Here is an 18,656-nt window from a genome sequence, read left to right as displayed (position 1 = left end):
CCTCTAGCAATACCTCATTATATACAGTCAGTGCACAATCATCAGGAAAACTTTCATATTATCCTGGATAACCCACTGTCAGCATGGTTTCCAATGTGCTCAAAATGAAAGCAAATCATGCTTCTAAAGGAAAAATTAATTTGTACATGTATGAAAAAGGAAGACTATTAATGATTCTCTCTCTGTAAAGTAATTAAGGTTCAAAAAGGAAAGTATTTATTTCATCTGTACTTTGATAGAACTATACATTTTATGAAAGCATGCCAGCATCTCCAAAACAGTGTTGCACTTCCTAGCACAACCAAATAATTTAATTAACATTGAGAATGTGAGTGGATACTAAAAGAGATGAAGTGGTGCATTATTTAAATGACACAAAATTAAGAGAGCATTTTTAAAAAATGTGAACCCAAGTGTGCAATCCTAAACACAAAGAGTCCATAGACAAAGGAATTATTTCTTTATTAAAGGAATTTTTTTAACACCAATAAGAATAATAATAAAAATAATAATAAACAACGTAGACAACAGGCTGTATTAAAAGTAAATGTGTAAAAAAGAAAGAAAAAGTTTTTAAAGAAAAATAAATATTTATACATTGATAAGAAATGAAAAATGGCCAGTACACAAGCAGATATGCAACTTTCTAGACACAAAAAGGCCTAATATCAAAGTATTAGCTAATTTCAGAAACACGGGACATGGCAACATTCAGCTCAATTTATTGTCTTACATCTAACAGTCCAGTCATGTTCATAAGGAATTAAAACTCATAGATATTGAAATTCCTTTTAAATTATAAGGATTTATTTTATAATATTAAATACTTCTTGTTAAAGAATTTAGTGTGTTCTAATTCTTTACAAGTTAATACTCCATGTTACAGTTAAAAAAACCCCTCCCTCCACCAAATAAATAAAAAAACAGAAAGGTAATTAACTCACAGGCAACAAAAGAAAAAAATAAACTGGATTATGTGTATCAAAGAACACTTTAAACAGAGTGAAAAGACAACCCACAGAATGTCAAAAAAATATCTGTAAAAAATAAGGGGTTAATATCCAGACTATATCAAGAACTCTTACTGCCCTAGCCAGTTTGGCTTAGTGCAGTGGTTCTCAACCTATGGGTTGAGACCCCTTTGGCGGTCGAACGACCCTTTCACAGGGGTCACCTAAGACCATCCTGCATATCAGGTATTTACATTACGATTCATAACAGTAGCAACATTACAGTTATGAAGTAATAACGAAAATAATTTTATGGTTGGGTCACAACATGAGGAACTGTATTTAAAGGGCCAGAAGGTTGAGAACCCCTGGCTTAGTGGATTGAGTGTCAGTCTGTGGACTGAAGGGCTCTGGGTTCAATTCCGGTCAAGGACACATGCTTGGTTTTCAGGCTCAATCCCCAATAGGGGGCCTGCAAAGAACCTGGGACCTTTCAGTCCGCAGGCCGACGCTCTATCCACTGAGCCAAACCGGTTTCGGCGAAAATATTTTTTTAAAAAAAGGACTCTTACAGATCCACAATTTAAAAAATATAATTTAAAAAATGGGCAAAGAACTTGAGTAGACATTTCTCCAAAGAAAACATACAAAAGGCCAATAACTGCATGAAGAGATGCTCAGCATCATTAATCACTAGGGAAATATAAATCAAAACCACAAAGAGATACCAATTCACACCAGTTAGGGTGGCCATTATAAAGAAACACAGTAAGTGCTGCCCATCTTGGGGAGAAACTGAACCGTTGCGCAGTACTGGTAGAAATGCAAAATGGTGCAGCTGCTGTAGGAAAACAGGATGGAAGTTTCTCAAAAAAATTAACAGAATTACCAACTGACCCAGTAACTCCATTTCTGAGTTTATATTCAAAAGAACTTACAGTGAGACTCAAACACATTTATGTGTAGCCCCATGTGCACAGCAGCATTACTCATAAGAGCCCAAACATGGAAGCAACCCAAGTGTCCATGAACAAATAGATGGGTAAACAAAACAGGGGGCGTCCACACAATGGGATGTTATTCAGCCTTTAAAAGGAAGAAAGGCTACAACACGGATAGGCGTGAAGAGATTATGCTCAGACAAATAAACCGGTCACGAAGGACAAATACCGTATGATACACTTATATGAGGTGCCTACAGTAGTCACAGTCTGACACAGAAAGTATAATGGTGGTTCCCAGGGGCTGGGAAAACGGGGAGTATGGAGTTATTGCTCAATAAGTGCAGAGATTCAGTTTGGAAATATGAAAAATGTTCTGGACTTTATGTTGGTGGTGACTGCACAACAAAGTGATTGTAATTAATGTCCCTGAACCGCACAGCTAAAACTGAATAGGAGGGTAAATTTTATGTGCTGTATTTTTCACATGAAATTTCCATATTTATGAAAATTAACTCTTCCATTCTGCCCGCACTTTGCTGACTTGTCCTGCTCCTCAGTTTGTCCTGTTCTTGTCTGAAATTCAAATTTTTAACAAGTTTTCATAACCTTGAATAAAGTAACAGTGCTTTCTCAAAGTCAAGATCCAAAATTACTTACCTGTTCTGGATTCCAGCAGGGTTATGTTTCAGATCATAGAAAATGGCACCTATAACCAGCCCCAGGAAGAGTGTTACAATTATCTTTTCAAAAAGAAAAAAAGAGTTTCAATTAAAGGTAAAAACTTAGCATACCACTTATTATTATAATATATAGGATGTCCCCAAAAATGTCTATACACACTCTGAATAATTATAAAGGCAATATTTATTAAAATACATTTCAATTTCAAAATTGAGCTACCAACTGTTAAAGTGTGTATATATTTCTTTGGGATAGCCTGGATATGGCTATAATCAAATCTCTCCATTTAAGTATTCTCTCCATGTAAGTATTCAAAAACATCATTTAAATGGCTTGCCCAAAGTCCTTGGGAAAATATAAAACAGTGTATGCTATTAGACTGCCTTCTAAATTAAAATTAAAAATAATATATCTGTTGTTGGGGAGACTGAAAGAGAAGGAAGGAGACTACTGGAGAAGCTGGGTTCCTCCGGGGACTCCCAGGCACTGCCAGCTCAGGGGCCAGTTCAGGCTGCGGGGCCTGGGAATGCCACAGAGAGCAGAGAACAGTGCAAGCATCTAGCAAATTGCTGGGGAAGAGAAAGGAAATTCCAGTGGCTCAGAGTTCTGGCCTGAACAGTTAACCTTTGTGCTAATGAACACACATTGTTTTAAGAGGTTTAAGTGAAAACAGAATATTAAAATTTTAATGTTACTGTTAGCATTAAAAACAAATTTTAAAGCACACATAAAATTTATAACACTGGAATTTTGCGTGATAAGAAAATAGGGGGACCTCACTTTGTTTTTAAGAAAACTAAAATGTTTTTTAAAGACACATCTATATGCTGAAGGGTTAAGAATTGTATTATGATATAATTTATTTAAAGTTTAAAAAAATTCTACTTATTGTACTTTTAAATTGTATTAAATATAAAAGTATAAGAAACGCTAATAAAAGAAAAATAAAAGATCCCACCATGTACCTTGGAACCGTCAAAGTTAAAAAAAAAAACTCAGTCCGACAACCTTGCAATGCTATCAGACTTGAAGTAACTTGCCAAGCACACTCTAAACATGGAGCAAACCAAGCTGGAGAACAGGACCAGGATCTGTGAAGGCTGGTTTGTGAAGACCACAGTCTAGAAAGAATATGAATTAAGATGGCCTTTAAAAATTCCACTGTTGCCCACCTGGTATTGCTCAGTGGTTGAGGGTCAACCTATGAACTAGGACAGTGATGGCGAACCTATGACACGCGTGTCAGAGGTGACACGCGAACTCATTTTTTTGGTTGATTTTTCTTTGTTAAATGGCATTTAAATATATAAAATAAATATCAAAAATATAAATCTTTGTTTTATTATGATTGCAAATATCGAAAAATGTCTATATGTGACACGGCACCAGAGTTAAGTTAGGGTTTTTCAAAATGCTGACACGCCGAGCTCAAAAGGTTCGCCATCACTGAACTAGGAGGTCATGGCTCCATTCTTGGTCAGGGCACATGCCTGGGTTGTGGGCTCAATCCCAGGTAGGATGTGTGCAGAAGGCAGCCAATCAATGATTCTCTCTCATCATTGATATTTCTATCTCCCTCTCCCTCTCCCTTCCTCTCTGAAATCAATAAAAACATGTAAAAAAATCCATTGTTAATAGGCAATAAGAAATTTGTAAAAGTATATACATTTACCTGGGATATTTTAATTACCTTCAGAAAACCCTGTACTTCCTATCAACAGATCAACCTCCCAAATGAGTGATGACGACTCTATCAACATATATGCCTGAGCATGTATACAAGTCTATAGTTTCATATAGTACAACTTTAAGAATACTCTGACTTTTAAACTGGACACTCAGCATGGTTTGTTTCTTTTACATTCAAACTTGGTACGTTATAATAACAAATTATCAGTATTTTCATTAGGATATTTTCAAAAGATTTAAAAGTTCTAAAAGTATTTTCAAAGTCAGCTTTCAAACATGTTGACAAAATGATTAATCCTGTACTGTTGTTATGTTTTTACAAGGTACATCTATGTTATCCTTTCTTGTATTTAAAACAAACAAAAACAGACAAACACTGTACAACAGAGTAGACAAGGAGACCCTGTCCGTGTATTTGTGTATCTGGCCTCTAGTCTGAACAGAAAAAGAAAGAAAGAAAAAAATTCCCTAAATATGTGATTGCAGCTTTGTTCAAATGTTACCATTTCTCAAGGTGAGTTCTGAGGGATGTTTATGGCCAACACTCCAAAAACGGATGCATATTCAAATGATTAATATGCTAACAGAACAATGGGTCTCCAAGAGATATGATAATGTTTTCCAAATTGATTTGATCGGAAAACCAGTAGCACATTCAATGAACATGAAATCTTATACAGAGAATCTATTCCATATAGCCTCTGGTTAACTGCATTATCAGAGGCAAAGTCTGACTCATGTAAATGACTAGTTCAAACCTAGGTACAGCTCTAAGACTGTAGATACCAGATTTATCAGCAGGAGGCCATCAAACATTGCTATAGCTACACATTCCAACATTTACAGAAGCAAATGACATACAGACAAGTTTAAAAACCCAAAACCAGTGGTCAGAAAGCTATGGCCCACAGGCCAAAGAGGGCCCTTCACTTATTTCTTCAATCCACGAGATAACAATGATTTTTACCTTTTACTTTTAATGGAGAGAGAGATTGATTTGTGATATTCAAATACTAATAGATTATTTGAAATTTATATGAAATTCTTATTTCAGTGTCCATGAATAGTTCAATTGGAGCACAGCCATGCTCATATTCTTTTAAACTTTAAGTCAAATAGGTTTTTAAAAATGGATTTTAGAGAAAGGGAGGGAAAGGAATAGAGGGATAGAAACATCAATGACGAGAATCATTGATCAGCTGCCTCCTGCACACCCCACACTGGGGAACAAACCCAAAACCCAGACATGTACCCTGACCAGGAATCAAACCGTGACTCCTGGTTCATAGGTCAATGCTCAACCATTGAGCAACACCAGCCAGGCCATGCTCATATTTTTATGTATGATTATGGCTGCTTTCTCCCTAAAATGGTAGTTGATTATATGACTCAAAGACTACATGGCCTGCAAAGCCTAAAACATTCACTATATGGTCCTTATAAAAAAGGTTTGCCTACTCCTGCCCTAAGCTCATATTCCAGTATTCACAAATCTGAACAAGAGCTGTACCAACCCTCCCTCCGCCTCCCCCTCTTCCCCCACAATCAGATGCTCAGAGACACAAAGTTCTATGCTTATTCTATGAGATTGCCAGGGCTCTGAACATGGTTAGAATTTCTTTTGTGGAACTGAGTTCACTGAGGAGGGAAATAGGCTGAGCGTGTGACCTGGAGGTACTAGGCCTGGGGTTTGCCACTGAAGGGAGCCCAGCACCAGAAGATGCGGAATCGTGGTGCAGCAGAAATAGCTCCACACCCCAATCACGCCCTGCCCAGAGCTGCCATATATATGACTTGGACAAGACACCTTAAAAACACTTCTAGAGGCAAGAGAAATTGAAGTTATTTTCCAAGTTAAAAAAAAAAGTGATGCATAAATCACAGTAAAGAATGAACTCCAGGCTCCTGGCACCTTCAGGAAGCGTCCACACCCAGCCCTGAGGGCACCACAAGCAGTAACTGCCTTTGAAATAGGCATGGAGTGCAGGCCAGCCACATGCTCGGTGCCACTGGTCTGGTCACAACCTGGGCCTGGCTTCCTCCCCACAGCCCCTGCCCACCCAGAGGCCACGCAGGCGGGTGGGGAAGGCGGCCGGGCGCATTGTAGACTCCACCCTTGCAGAGCAGGGCTGAGCAGCATGAACCCCTGGGGCCTGTTCCAGGACTCCAACCCCAGAAACTTCCTCATCTTTGCCTGCTGCTGCTCCTCCGCCTGAAGGGTATCATCCAGTGGAGCTACTGGGCAGTCCTCGCCCCTCTATGGCTATGGAACCTCCCTGCCATGGCAGGCACCTCCGTGGGTGCGGGCAGGCATTAGGGCCCAAAGCCTTGCTGATTGCAGTGGGCATCCACCTGCTGCTGCTCATGTTCGACGTTCTGGTCTTCATGCCACTCTTCTTCCTCTCCCCCGGACCCTGGCTGCCAGCGCGTGGGGCTTTCCATAGACAGGCCACTGGAGCTGGAGATCCTGCGCTCGGCCAACACCCTGCAGTCCATCTCCACCACCCTAAGGCTGGACAATGGCTGGTAGTATTCATGCCCCTCTAGGTCCTCGTGTGGTTCCTCTGCCTGGTCATCCTCTATTACATCGTCTGGTCCCTCCTGTTCCTTCATCCCTGGATGTGGTTGTCCTGGAGCAAAAAACCACGTGACCATGGCTATCAAGTGGATCACCATTGGGGTTCCCCTGCTCACTTTTGAGGTTCTGCTGGTTCGTAGATGTGATGGCCACAATACATTCTCTTACATCTCCATATCCATCCCCTTTGGCTTTAATAGCTTTCATGGCCACTCCATTTAGGCAAAAAGGGGGCAACCATTGGTGGTTTGGTATTCACAGAGATTTGTCAGTTTCTGCTTGAAATTTTCCCATTTTGAAGAGAAAAATATCTACATCATGAAGATAGGGAAGATGCTGAAGAAACATCAGTTCCAGATGCTCCTAAAATTGCTCCAATGTTTGGGAAGAAGGCCAGGTAGTTATAACTCAAAGTCCTAGAAAATATGTTCCCCCATCTCCCAAGTTAAATACTCATATGCCAGATTAAACTCATCTCTGGGAGTGTCCGTAAGTAGAAATCATACAGACATGTCCAAAATCCACCTCACTTTTGCCTCTTTTTCATTCATCTCAGTCCTAGACCTGAAATCCGGCTCCAAACATGGTCACCTCATGCCTTGGAGATTGATGCCTCTCAGTGATTCATCAGTATGTGCCATAGATTAGGGGTTATTTGAATATATGGAATGTGTGGTGTATGACATGTGAGAAGACTTGCTTTCCAGATTGGTGCTTAAGGAGCTAGCTGGGAGCAGTAACATAAATTGTTTCAGTAGGTCCTCAAATGGAATAATAATATAGCCAGCATTGAGTTGTTTTATGTTTGTTTGCTTGTTTGTTTGTTTTTAATACTATCTATCAAAAGTATTATTATAAAAAAATCCTATACAATAAAAGCATAGTATGCAAATTGTCCCCTCAATGGGAGTTCTTCTGGGAGTTTGACCAGGGGGTGAGCTGGCTGGGGGAAGGGAAGGAGTACCCAGCTGGCAGCTAGAAGCCACTAGGGACCCTACCAGTGCACAAATTTCATGCACTGGGCCTCTAGTCTTTTTATACACTGCTAACCTAAAACTGTATTTCAGATTGGGCCTGTTGTAACATATTGAAAGCAAACGTAAAGAATTTTCTCTCCCATTGCTTGTTTATAAACCTCATAGCTGTTTTTAAAAAAAAATAAACTCCATTACGCCAGACTTGTTTCCATTTTTTGGTAAAAAAAAATTTTCTCTACAAAGATGACCTCTTACAGCTTGTCTAACTGAATAAAAATTCTGAATTAGGTAGTCCAGAAAAAAAAGCACTTAAAAAAATTTCCCTATATGTAAAAACTTAATTGTGTTTTATTTGTTCTATTGACTGTTTCTATATCACAAATAGAGAGGGTATAAATAAATAGAAGGATGAGTAGAAGATAACCATAATCCTAAAAAAGACTATAGCAGAATCTAGTGTCCCCAGATGAGCATTTCACAGCATAATTAGAATATCTGTGAGGTTACCTGAGCTATGGAGGCCTGGGGATTACCCAGTAAGTTTTTGAAGGAGCGCTTGGAAACCCATCTGACTTGATGGCAGAAGGAGGTGGCATAGGTGATCTTTGTGAAGGCTGTGCTCTTCTTCTTTTTCTGATCCCCCAAGAGTTGACCTAACTCAACTTCCGTTTCTCTGAAGAAGGCAGAGTTGACATAAAACTCAGCTAATTTTTCTATGAGTGGCTTATCTCTCTTGGAAGGCTCTTCAGTCTCTTGGGCTTTGGAATAAAAATGGACAGAGGGAAACATTAACAAAACAACTTAGTTAGCCCATTTTTATGGAACCCCTTTCTTAGATTCTTTCCTAACATCTTAATTCTAAAGCTTTAGCATGAAAATGATTAGACCTGTCATTGCTTTACATATTAGAAAAATAAGTTAATGGTCTGACTGCTTCCATATACTTATGGATAGAGTAAACCCACTGACCTTTCCCTAACTATAATATTTTTAGCCTGATTCTTTTAAAATAAACTTACCATAGGACTCCAGCCTGGTTGCTCAGCTGGTTGGAGCATCACCCCGTGCACCAAAAGGGTCAGGGCACATACCTAGGTTTCAGGTTTGATCCCTAGTGGGAGGTAAAAGATTGATATTTCTTTCTCTCTCCCTCTCTTTCTCTCTCTCTCTCTCTCTCTCTCTCTCTCTCTCTTTCTCCTTTCCTCTCTCTCTAAAAATCAGTAAACATATCCTCAGGTTCTCTAAAAATCAGTAAACATATCCTCAGGTGAAAATTTACAAATAAAATTAACATACCATAGGAACTTGTAATTTTTAAAAAAATTAATTTATTTATTTATTTTTATTATTTTTTTAATCCTCATGTACAACAAAATCTGTGCCAACTGGTATTACAGACTGGATGTTTATTTCCCAAAAAAATTCATATGCTGAAATCCATTCCCAATGTGATGATATATGAAGGTGGGGCCTTTGAGGAGTAATTAGGTCATGAGGGTAGAGCCCTTGTGAATGAGGTTAGTACCCTTATAAAAGGCCCCAAGAGCTCCCTCCCCATTTCCACCATGTGAGGGGGCAACGAGAAGATGATGGTCCACCAGATAGAACTGGTATCAGAGGGCAACATTAGTTATATAAATTCACAAAGCTACATTTTAATGAGCTACCACATTGCTGAACTTCAGGCAATTCAATTAGGTAATCTGTGACTCTAGACAGATGCACATACCTTCATCATCTTCAACCACTCTGTTTAATACCACAGCAGAGGAGTCTCCATTAATGACATCCAGGAAGAAGTCGGCAGGGTTATTATAGGGCTCACAGTGGTGACCTGCAGAAGAAGGGAACCCAGGTACACAAGCATGATGGTCTTAGGAAATAAAGACTCACTTTCAGGGGGTGAGGGAAATGAGGCTGGGAGAGACAGAATATAATGACTTCTCCCTCTCTTCTTTCTCTCTTCTGCCCTCACTAATTTACTCTTTCTTTTTACATATTCAATCACACAATATGTCAACAATTCTGTCTCCTGGCAAAAATCATACTCCAAACCAACCTTAAAGAACTCTCAGAAAGCCTTACTGACATAATTCATTAGATCTGAAACAGCTATTAATATGCTCTGGTGCTTATCAGTACAAGCTAAAAAAAATAAATATCAGTCCAAGTAAAATAAAAGTTGAAAAAGAAATAAAGTTATAGGTAGGACTAATGCTCCCCAAAGCAAGGTAACAAGCAAAGCCAGCCCAGGGTTCTGTTCTCTGGGTTCACCTAGGGACTGCCAAAATTCCAGTACCCACTTTAGCAATGATTGCCTCTCCACCTACTAAATTCAGGTCCAAATTACCATCTCTTACTATATGCTGCTATAATTCCAGCATAGAGAACAAATCGCTCTCAAGAGGATGTGACCAGCATGGCACACCTGAATGCTTTACCTTCACTTCTTTACCTGATCATCTGAATTCAACTTGGCTTGTAGTCTTCTCTTAGATTCATCTGCCCTACACTTCCCAGATCCAGGTATGTTACATGATAGAGATTAAACAAAACATAAAATTTCAAAGATAGCTATAAAATATTTAAAACTATATTTGGAGTCAAGGAGCACCATCTATAATAATAAAAGCATAATATACTAATTAGACCGGACATCCTTCCGGACAACCTTCCAGGAGAAGCCGTGGCTTCAAGGGAAGCCCAGGTCCCGGGTGCCTGCCAGTGGCTGGAGGGAAGCCTGGGTCCAAGGTGCCAGAGGGAAACCCGGGTCCCGGGTGCCAGAGGGAAGCCAGTGCCAGCAGCTGGGGGAAGGAAGGCCTACTCTTGCACAAATTTTGTGCATTGGGCCTCTAGTCTATAATAATATCCAAGTATCTCTAAAATGAAGCAGATGCATGAGTCATAAAAACTTACACCTTTTCATCTGAAATAGAACCAGGCAGCCCCAGAACTGTCAGAAATGTTGGCCCATGGAAGTCAGACTCAGGAGTAGCCATTCCATTAACTGGTAAGTCACTCATATCCACTCAAGGACTAAATCTTCAGTCTAAGGTTACTAGAAAATTAAGCAGCATCTCCATGGACCCTCATCAACATCCCAACCAAGGTAGAAAAATGACACAGCTTGATCTGTTATATGGTCAAGAAGACAAATGATTTGGGGGGAAGGAAAGTATTAGGCTTTTCAAAAAATGTTCAGTTAGACTAATAACTGATTATGAGATGATGCCAAGCAGCCCAGGGCCTCCTGAGCAGGTCCATGGAACATCATTTTTCCTGAGGCCAATAAGGTGAGGCTATCAAACAACTTGAAGATGGAGTAACGAGGCTGATGAATGGAGAAGATGATGGTTCGTCCCTGTTTAGACATCCTAAGGTAAAAGTGAGAAAATAATGAGTCATTCAACATCTGAATCTTGGAGGGAAGGCAGGGGAGGGTGAGTGAGGTAATCAACTGAGGACCTTGTATGCATACATATTTGGCTCATGGCCACAGACAATGGGGCAGTGAGGGCCTGGGGTGGGGTAGTGGGGCGGGGAGGACCAGCTAGGGGGGGTCAATGAGGGAAAAAGGGGGACATATATAATACTTTCAACAATAAAGAATTATTTTTAAAAAAACTAAAAAACATCTGAATCTTGTACTTCTTAGCAAAAACAAACAAACAAAACCAAAAAACTTTATTCCTGCCTTTAGTTCATTTGTTCCTCGTTCAACTTGATTTTTTCTTACTAACTTTTCATCCCATCTTATCTCTCAGAGAGTAAGGGGACCTAGGTTCAATACTTTTATGAAATATTAAGGTTTTTAAAATTGTATCCCATGAACAATCCACAATGAATTCCAAAATTAATTTAAAAAAATGCAGATTCCTGGACAGTCTTTCTAGACCTATTGGTTCTATGGTATCCATATTATAAAAAGGCACCAACTGCCTGGCCAGTATAGCTCAATGGTTGATCGTCAACCCATGAACCAGGAGGTCATAGTTCGATTCCCCATCAGGGCACCTGCCCAGGTTGTGGGCTCGATACCCAGTAGGGAGCATGCGGAAGGCAGCAGACCCAAGATTCTTTCTCATTCATCATTGATGTTTCTATCTTCCCCTATTCCTTCCTCTCTGAAATCAATAAAAATATGTTTTAAAAAAAATAAATATTTTAAAGGCACCCAGGTAACTTGTAAGTGCACTCAACTTTGAAAACTTACTATGGACTAAATATTAAAATAATGGTTATAGTCCCATTCTCATTGACCACTGTAGTCTTCAAGCCTTTAGGAACTGGTGTTCATTTTCTCTCCCAATAATACCATTAACATTACTGCATACTTACTATATCTTTGTTAAATATAAATACTTGTATCTGAATTTTCACAATATTTATACAAGGCAGTCATAAAGCAGTACTGATAGTACCGACGGTATTGTCACCTTCATTTTAGAGATAAGGTCTAGAAAGTTAAGCAACTGGCCCCCGGTGTCACAGTTGGTATGGGGCAGGGCTAGGGTTTGTTGGCCCATGGCCAAAACATTGCTAAACCACCTTTACACAGGATTTACTAGAAACAACGGCTAAAATCACTGTTCTAAAACTGTTATTAGTAAATATATCTTATGAGAAGAATCCCTTCAACTGAAGCACTTTAGAAGCACCTGCACTATGCCAGCAGCGTTGTACAAATTCTGCCTCAAGAGGATCAGGCCAGTAAATCGATCATTTGAATACAATGTGGAATAGAAGTAGCTGAGGATCCCTTGTAAGCAAACTAGGAGGCTATAACCCAGTCTGAAGATGATATAAGATAGTGCCAAGGGGGCCAACAGGAATAAGCCCTGAAGAGAGAAAGTACAGTCAAGGTGAAGGAACATGCAGAACAAGGTGTGTGATGAAAGGTCTATTTGGGAACCTGCAAGTAGTTCAGTTGTGGGAAGAACTCAGGAGATTTATCTCAGTGCAGTGGCAGATGCAATGGCGTGAGCGCACTCCGCCTATACAAGCTTCCTCGGCACACCGGGAAGTGGCAGCGCCCACCTGAGCAAGCCCCCTAGAGCCCCTACATAGTATCCTGATCTTTCCTACCACTGGTTGCCCTAAGGATGGGGTAAACTTCTGATTGGTCTGGAATGTTATATATGTTGCTGCACTTGCACAATAAACTCAGATCTGCGTCTTTGAACCTGGTCTCCGGAGTCGGGCATGCTTCGTTAGGACTCCGTCGGCCTCACCCCCGCGGGACCCCCTGCCTCATTCGAGTCATTGCAGCATTGAGTTGAGGGGTGAAGAGAAGAGAAACTAACAAAAGAGACTGCATCAGAAAGTAAGCACGTGATGAATCCCTTTACTCAGAAGCAGGAACTTCAATCAGTAGGCAATAAGGAGCCAGTAAAGGACTGGGAGCTCCTCTAAGTGTGGTCTGAGCACCAGTGGCATCGGGCTCAGTACCTCCCATTAGAGATGGAGACTCTTGGGCTCCGCCTCAGAGCTGCAGAAGAACATGCATTTTAACAAGACCCCAGGGGATCAGTGTGCACAATGGAGCTTGAAAACGTTTGGGTTCGAGCCCCAGCATGGGGAACGATGCTTGTGTGCTCACTAGTCCAAAACATAGTGAAAATATTTACGGTATTTTCAATTCATCAGTCCTCTAATGAACACTGTTAACATAGTTAGGAATGATAAAAACACCATGGATTTATTCTCTAACTAAACTTGAACCACAGATCCATTACTTGGCATCTTTACTTATATGTGCAATTGACGTCTCAAACTTAAGATGTCTAAAATCTCAGACATCTTCCCATCTTCATGTTTTCTTCTCATGCCGGCATAGAGCCTTGATTACATGGGCATCAGAGGAAGCAAAGTAATAATAGGGAGGGAATGCCAACTGGTGTGGCTCAGCGGTTGACCCAGGAACCAAGAGGTTGCTGGTTCAGTTCCAGGTCAGGGCATATGCCTGGGTTCTGGGCTCAATCCCCAGTAGAGGGGCGTGCAGGAGGCAGCCGATCAATGATGTTCCTCTCTCATCGATGTTTCTATCTCTCTGTCCCTCTCCTTTTCCCTCTCTCTTAAAAACATTTTTTTGATGGGCCTGGGAGAGGGGAGGTTTTGGGGGATGGTGGGCACAGTACACTGTCCTGAAGTGTTTATTATTTTTCATTTCAAAGAATTCACTGGTATGGAACAGGTAACGTGGCATAAGGGAGTGTATGGCATATTCAGACTTGGTGCCTTACGTCAGAACACAGCGATGGGTCATCACCACTGCTCACTGCAGCAGGAGTGCGGGCACATGTGTGAAGTGATGCTGTGTTGGCCTGTGACCTTTGAACCTTTACCAAGTCAGTTTGTTTTCATGGGATTTGTCACACAGTTGTAATCTCTTAAAACTTTTAAGGCAGTGTCATGTTCTGAACGATAGCATAAATAAGACTGCTTTCCAACAGGTTTGTTTTTCCTTTCGTGCAACTTTTCTACGCCTTTTGGAGGGTGAACGTCACCATTCCCATTGCTGAACCAAAGGTTATTATTTTTAAAGGGCAAATTCCTCATTATTTACATTTGGGTCTGAAAAGGAGTGACGTCTCAAACAGCCACCGGTGTGTACTAAAAGCTGATGTTCTAAAAGCCTGTGTGGAAACCTGCCCTGCTGGCTGCAAACAGGCCGTGGGTACGAGGAAACCAAGTGCTGGGAAACGGGAGATGCCTGGTTCTTCTTGTGAATTGAAATATAAAACCATGGTGTCTGTATGGCTGCTGATGCAATTGTTTTTGTAAATCTTTTTTTAAAAGATATATATATATATTTTTTTTTTTTCCAGAGAGGAAGGGAGAGGAAGAGAGAAACGGAAACATCAATGATGAGAGAGAATCATTGAGCAGCTGCCTCCTGTATGCCCTCTCCTGGGGATGGAGCCTGTAACCTGGGCATGTGCCCTTGACTGGAATTGAACCTGGGACCCTTCAGTCTGCAGGGGGATGCTCTATCCACTGAGCCAAACCAGCTAGGGCTGTTTTTGTAAATCTTGTTGTGGCATATACAGTATTGTCATAGGACTAAAGAGAAACACAGGGTTTCCTAATGTCAGTGCTCTGAAAATGTCGACACTGTATATATGAGTATAGTTTGGTTTTTTGTTTGGGGGTTTGTTTGTTTGTTCAGATTGAAAAATTAAAATAAATCTTACTATATTAAAAAAATGAAAAATAAAACTCTAAAGCTTCCCATGTCACTTAAGGACATTAAAAGCCAGAGTTCTTATTTTTTTAATCTGCCACCCACTCCATTCCATCTCATGTCCTATTCTAACTGTTAGGGAATGAATTACATCTCCCCAAAATTCATATGTTGAATTTGTAAGCCCCAGTACCTCAAAATGTGACTATATTTGCAGACAGAATCTTTTGTTGTTGTTGTTGTTGTTGTTAATCCTCACCCGAGGATATTTTTCCATTGATTTTTGGAGAGAGTGGTAGGGAGGCTGAGAAATACAGACAGGGAAACATCAATGTGAGAGACATTGATTGGTTGCTCCCCACACAAGCCTGAGACCAAGGTACGTGTCCCTGACCAGAATCAAACCAGGACCCTTCAGTCAGCAGGCCAGTGCTCTATCCACTGAGCCAAAGGGCTAGGGCTGCGGATAAAATCTTTAAAGAGGTAACATAGGTTAAAGAAGATCAGATGGGTGAACCTTAATTGATAAATACTAATGTTCTTACAAGAAGAGGAGATGAGACACACCTAGGGAATATGAAGTGAAGACACAGTGAGAACACAGCTACTACAAGCCGAGGAGAGAGGCCTCTGAAGGAACAATCCTCACAAGACATTGATTTTGGACTTCTGGCCTCCAAAACTGTGAAAAAAACTAATTTCTATTGTTTAAGCCACTCAGTCTGTGGTACTATTTTATGGCAGCCTGAGCAAACTACTACACCAACCAACCCTCGACTCCACTTAGGTCACTGGGTTCCATTCCCTCTAGCCTCTTGAGTTCCAAACACATTAGGCATGCTCTCCCCAGGGCCACTGGCTGTTCCCTCCAATAAGAACTCTCTTCCCCAGATCTCCAGATCTCACTCACAGCTCACATGGCTCATCCTGAGGTCTTCCTTGACCATCCTGCTATGTAATATGGCACCCCCCTCCTCCACCACATCAGCCTTCCCTATATTCTTACACTCTTTTATTTTTCTTGAAACATTTATGTTTGCTAATTCATTGTTCCCCTCCAACAAAGAAGGGAGAAATGTTTGTGTGTTGTGCTCATTGCTGATTCCCCTGCACCAAGATTCATACCTGGTACATAGCAGGGCATCAGATGTTGGATGAATGTAAGAACGATGTTCCCTTAGCGCTTACCTCTTCAGGAGCAAAAGGACAGCATTAGCTGTGCTTGAGTCTAGGCCAGTTGTGGGTTCATCCAGGAACAAGATGGATGGATCAGTAATAAGCTCCATTCCAATACTAGTCCTTTTTCTTTCTCCTCCAGACACACCACGAGTGAACTGAGTTCCAACCTAACACACAAATGTTATCATTATTAACAAAAACAACCACAGGCACTATGGTTTGTTGAGCTGCTAACAAGTGCCAACCCTATAAGAGGCACTCTGTCTGGTGTCCTCATATATTCTGAACTGCAGAATCTGAGAGAAGAGGTAGGTTTCTCTTTAATTAGACAAGTAAACTGAGGCTCAGGTCAAAGCAGGTTCCTGGCTAAGCCAGATATGAAACCCATGCTTTCAATAGTTCTATATGTTCCTTATCAATTAAAATATTTAGTTTTAAGATCAGAAGTTAGAACTTAAAGACATGGCCCTGACATAGTGAAATCACAATCCAAAAAGAAGATAAAAATAGGAAAGGAACAGTTGAAAGCATCTATAATTTATTAGTCTTCTTATGCCCCTTTCTTTTCCCCCACCGAAAAAATCCTCAAGTGGACTCAAAAACTAGGCCTTGGCAGCTAAGAAAGCTCACTTTCTACCATCCACATTACCACTTATAAAATCACCATAAAGCCTCCCAAATTGGCCCAGTCTATACCCTAACACAACACATAATTCCTGACATCCTTTTAGGCAAAGTCAGAAGGCAGAACATTCTACAGGTGACTGGCTCAGTCTTTCAACCAGTCAGTGTCACTGTGTGTGGTGGGGGAGCAGAAAGGTTTTGGGGGGAAGCAGGAGGTAGGAAATAATTCTTAAAGTAAAAGTCTCCAAAGAGATAATAATCACATGCTACTCATGCTCTTCATTAGATCCTATAATGATTGAGCCATAAAAAACATTTTGGAAACAATTGAAAAACTGTGAATATATATAGACTCTATATAGCTAATATTAAAATATTATTAATGTTGTTAGTTGGTAATGACATTGTAGTAATGTAGACAAATTCCTTTTTTTAAATAAAAAATATTTTAGAGGTGAAAATGATATTTATCACTTTCTTTAAAACACTTTAGAAATAAAAACCTGGAGGAGAACCAAGATGGCGGCGTAAGGTATAGACCTGTGCGTGCTGCCTCCCACAACAACATTGAAACTACCAACTATAAGACAAACAGCTATCATTCAGAACCATGGGAAAGCTGGCCCAGTGGAAGTTCTACAACTGGAAGGAAAGAAAGAAGAGCATTGAGACTGAGTAGGATGTGCAGAGGCGCCAAGAACAGAGGTACGGAGTTGCGCGCCAGGCAGGCTGCAACTGGACACATGGTTTTTTTCAATTGGAAAGGGTTACAAACTCTCGAATTCACTGAGCTTGTTTGGGGTGGGATTCTGATGTCCCAGACCCCTACGGGGAGAGGCGGGACTGCCTTGCAGTGGGTCGGAGAGCGAGGGTGGCTTTCTCGCGGAGCTGTTCGCTGGCATTCGGGGACACGGAGTCGCGGAGAGAGGAGGAGTCGCGGAGATGCCATTGCTGTTTGCTACACCCTGGTGATTCCGGGAAACCCCGCCCCACTCAATTTATATCCCCGCCCAAGCTGTGCCAGTGGCACCAAAGGAACCACCTGAGCTTTTGCAGCCTAACCTCACAAACTGCAGATTTCAACTCCTTGCATCCATAAGGGACACACTCAAGAAGCAGAATCAGGTTTGGAGAAAGCTGGAGCCGGACCCAGCTGGGCCGGCGGCATGAAACCGCTGTTCCAGCAAACACACAAGCAGGTCCACCAGATCTGGTCTCATATGGGACACCGGGAGACAGCAGACAAGCAGTCTGTGCACTTAGTAGAAAATGAAATTAAAGCAAGCATACCAGAAACTCAGCCAGCAAGAACACCTGGAGATTTTGTCCAGCTAGGAGCCGCCCAACAAAAGAATGCCAAACTTCATGCTGACCAGTTAAAGTATGATGTCCAGCACCTGCAGACTGCTCTCAGAAACTTCCAGCATCGGTGACATGCAAGGGAGCAGCAAAAGAGACAGCAAGAGGAGCTTCTGACTCGCACCTTCACCCCCAACATGGGATGTGGCACCCCTTGCGAGGCTGCGATGGCCCCTGCGAGGCTGCAACGGCCTCTGCTAGGCTGCAACGGCCCCTGCGAGGCTGCATGAGGCTGCGACTGCCCCTGCGAGGCTATTGCGGCCCCTCTGAGGCTGCGACGGCCTCTGCGAGGCTGCGATGGCCCCTGTGAGGCTGCGACAGCCTCTGTGAGGCTGCGACAGCCCCTGCGAGGGTGTGACAGCCCCTGGGAAGTCGGCGGAACTGTGCAAGCCGCCCAGACAGCTTCGTCAACGGCCCGCGAACCAGCTCGCAGCCCCACGCACAACTATCACCCCAAGGGCGAGAGAAGAGAGAGCAGCTGTAGTGTTGTTT

At 41.5% G+C, this 18,656-nt stretch overlaps 1 protein-coding gene and 1 pseudogene across 1 annotated transcript in view; one reads left to right on the top strand and one right to left on the bottom strand.

Moving 5' to 3' along the window:
* The window catches only part of LOC102761301 (ATP-binding cassette sub-family G member 2), a 42,192-nt gene that overhangs the window by 9,052 nt on the left and 14,484 nt on the right, over positions 1-18,656 (bottom strand). Inside the window, exons 5-9 of the mRNA XM_006760041.2 lie at positions 16,191-16,350; positions 11,060-11,193; positions 9,549-9,692; positions 8,327-8,577; positions 2,552-2,634 (exon numbers count right to left, since the gene is read on the bottom strand). Coding sequence (XP_006760104.1) covers positions 2,552-2,634; positions 8,327-8,577; positions 9,549-9,692; positions 11,060-11,193; positions 16,191-16,350 — 772 coding nt within the window. The remainder of the gene's footprint in view (positions 1-2,551; positions 2,635-8,326; positions 8,578-9,548; positions 9,693-11,059; positions 11,194-16,190; positions 16,351-18,656) is intronic.
* LOC102761015 lies at positions 6,403-7,311 on the top strand (annotated as a pseudogene).

This window comes from Myotis davidii, unplaced genomic scaffold (genome assembly GCF_000327345.1).
Source record: "Myotis davidii unplaced genomic scaffold, ASM32734v1 scaffold356, whole genome shotgun sequence".
Taxonomy (NCBI): Eukaryota; Metazoa; Chordata; class Mammalia; order Chiroptera; family Vespertilionidae; genus Myotis; species Myotis davidii.
This window is presented reverse-complemented; position numbering and strand designations above follow the sequence as displayed.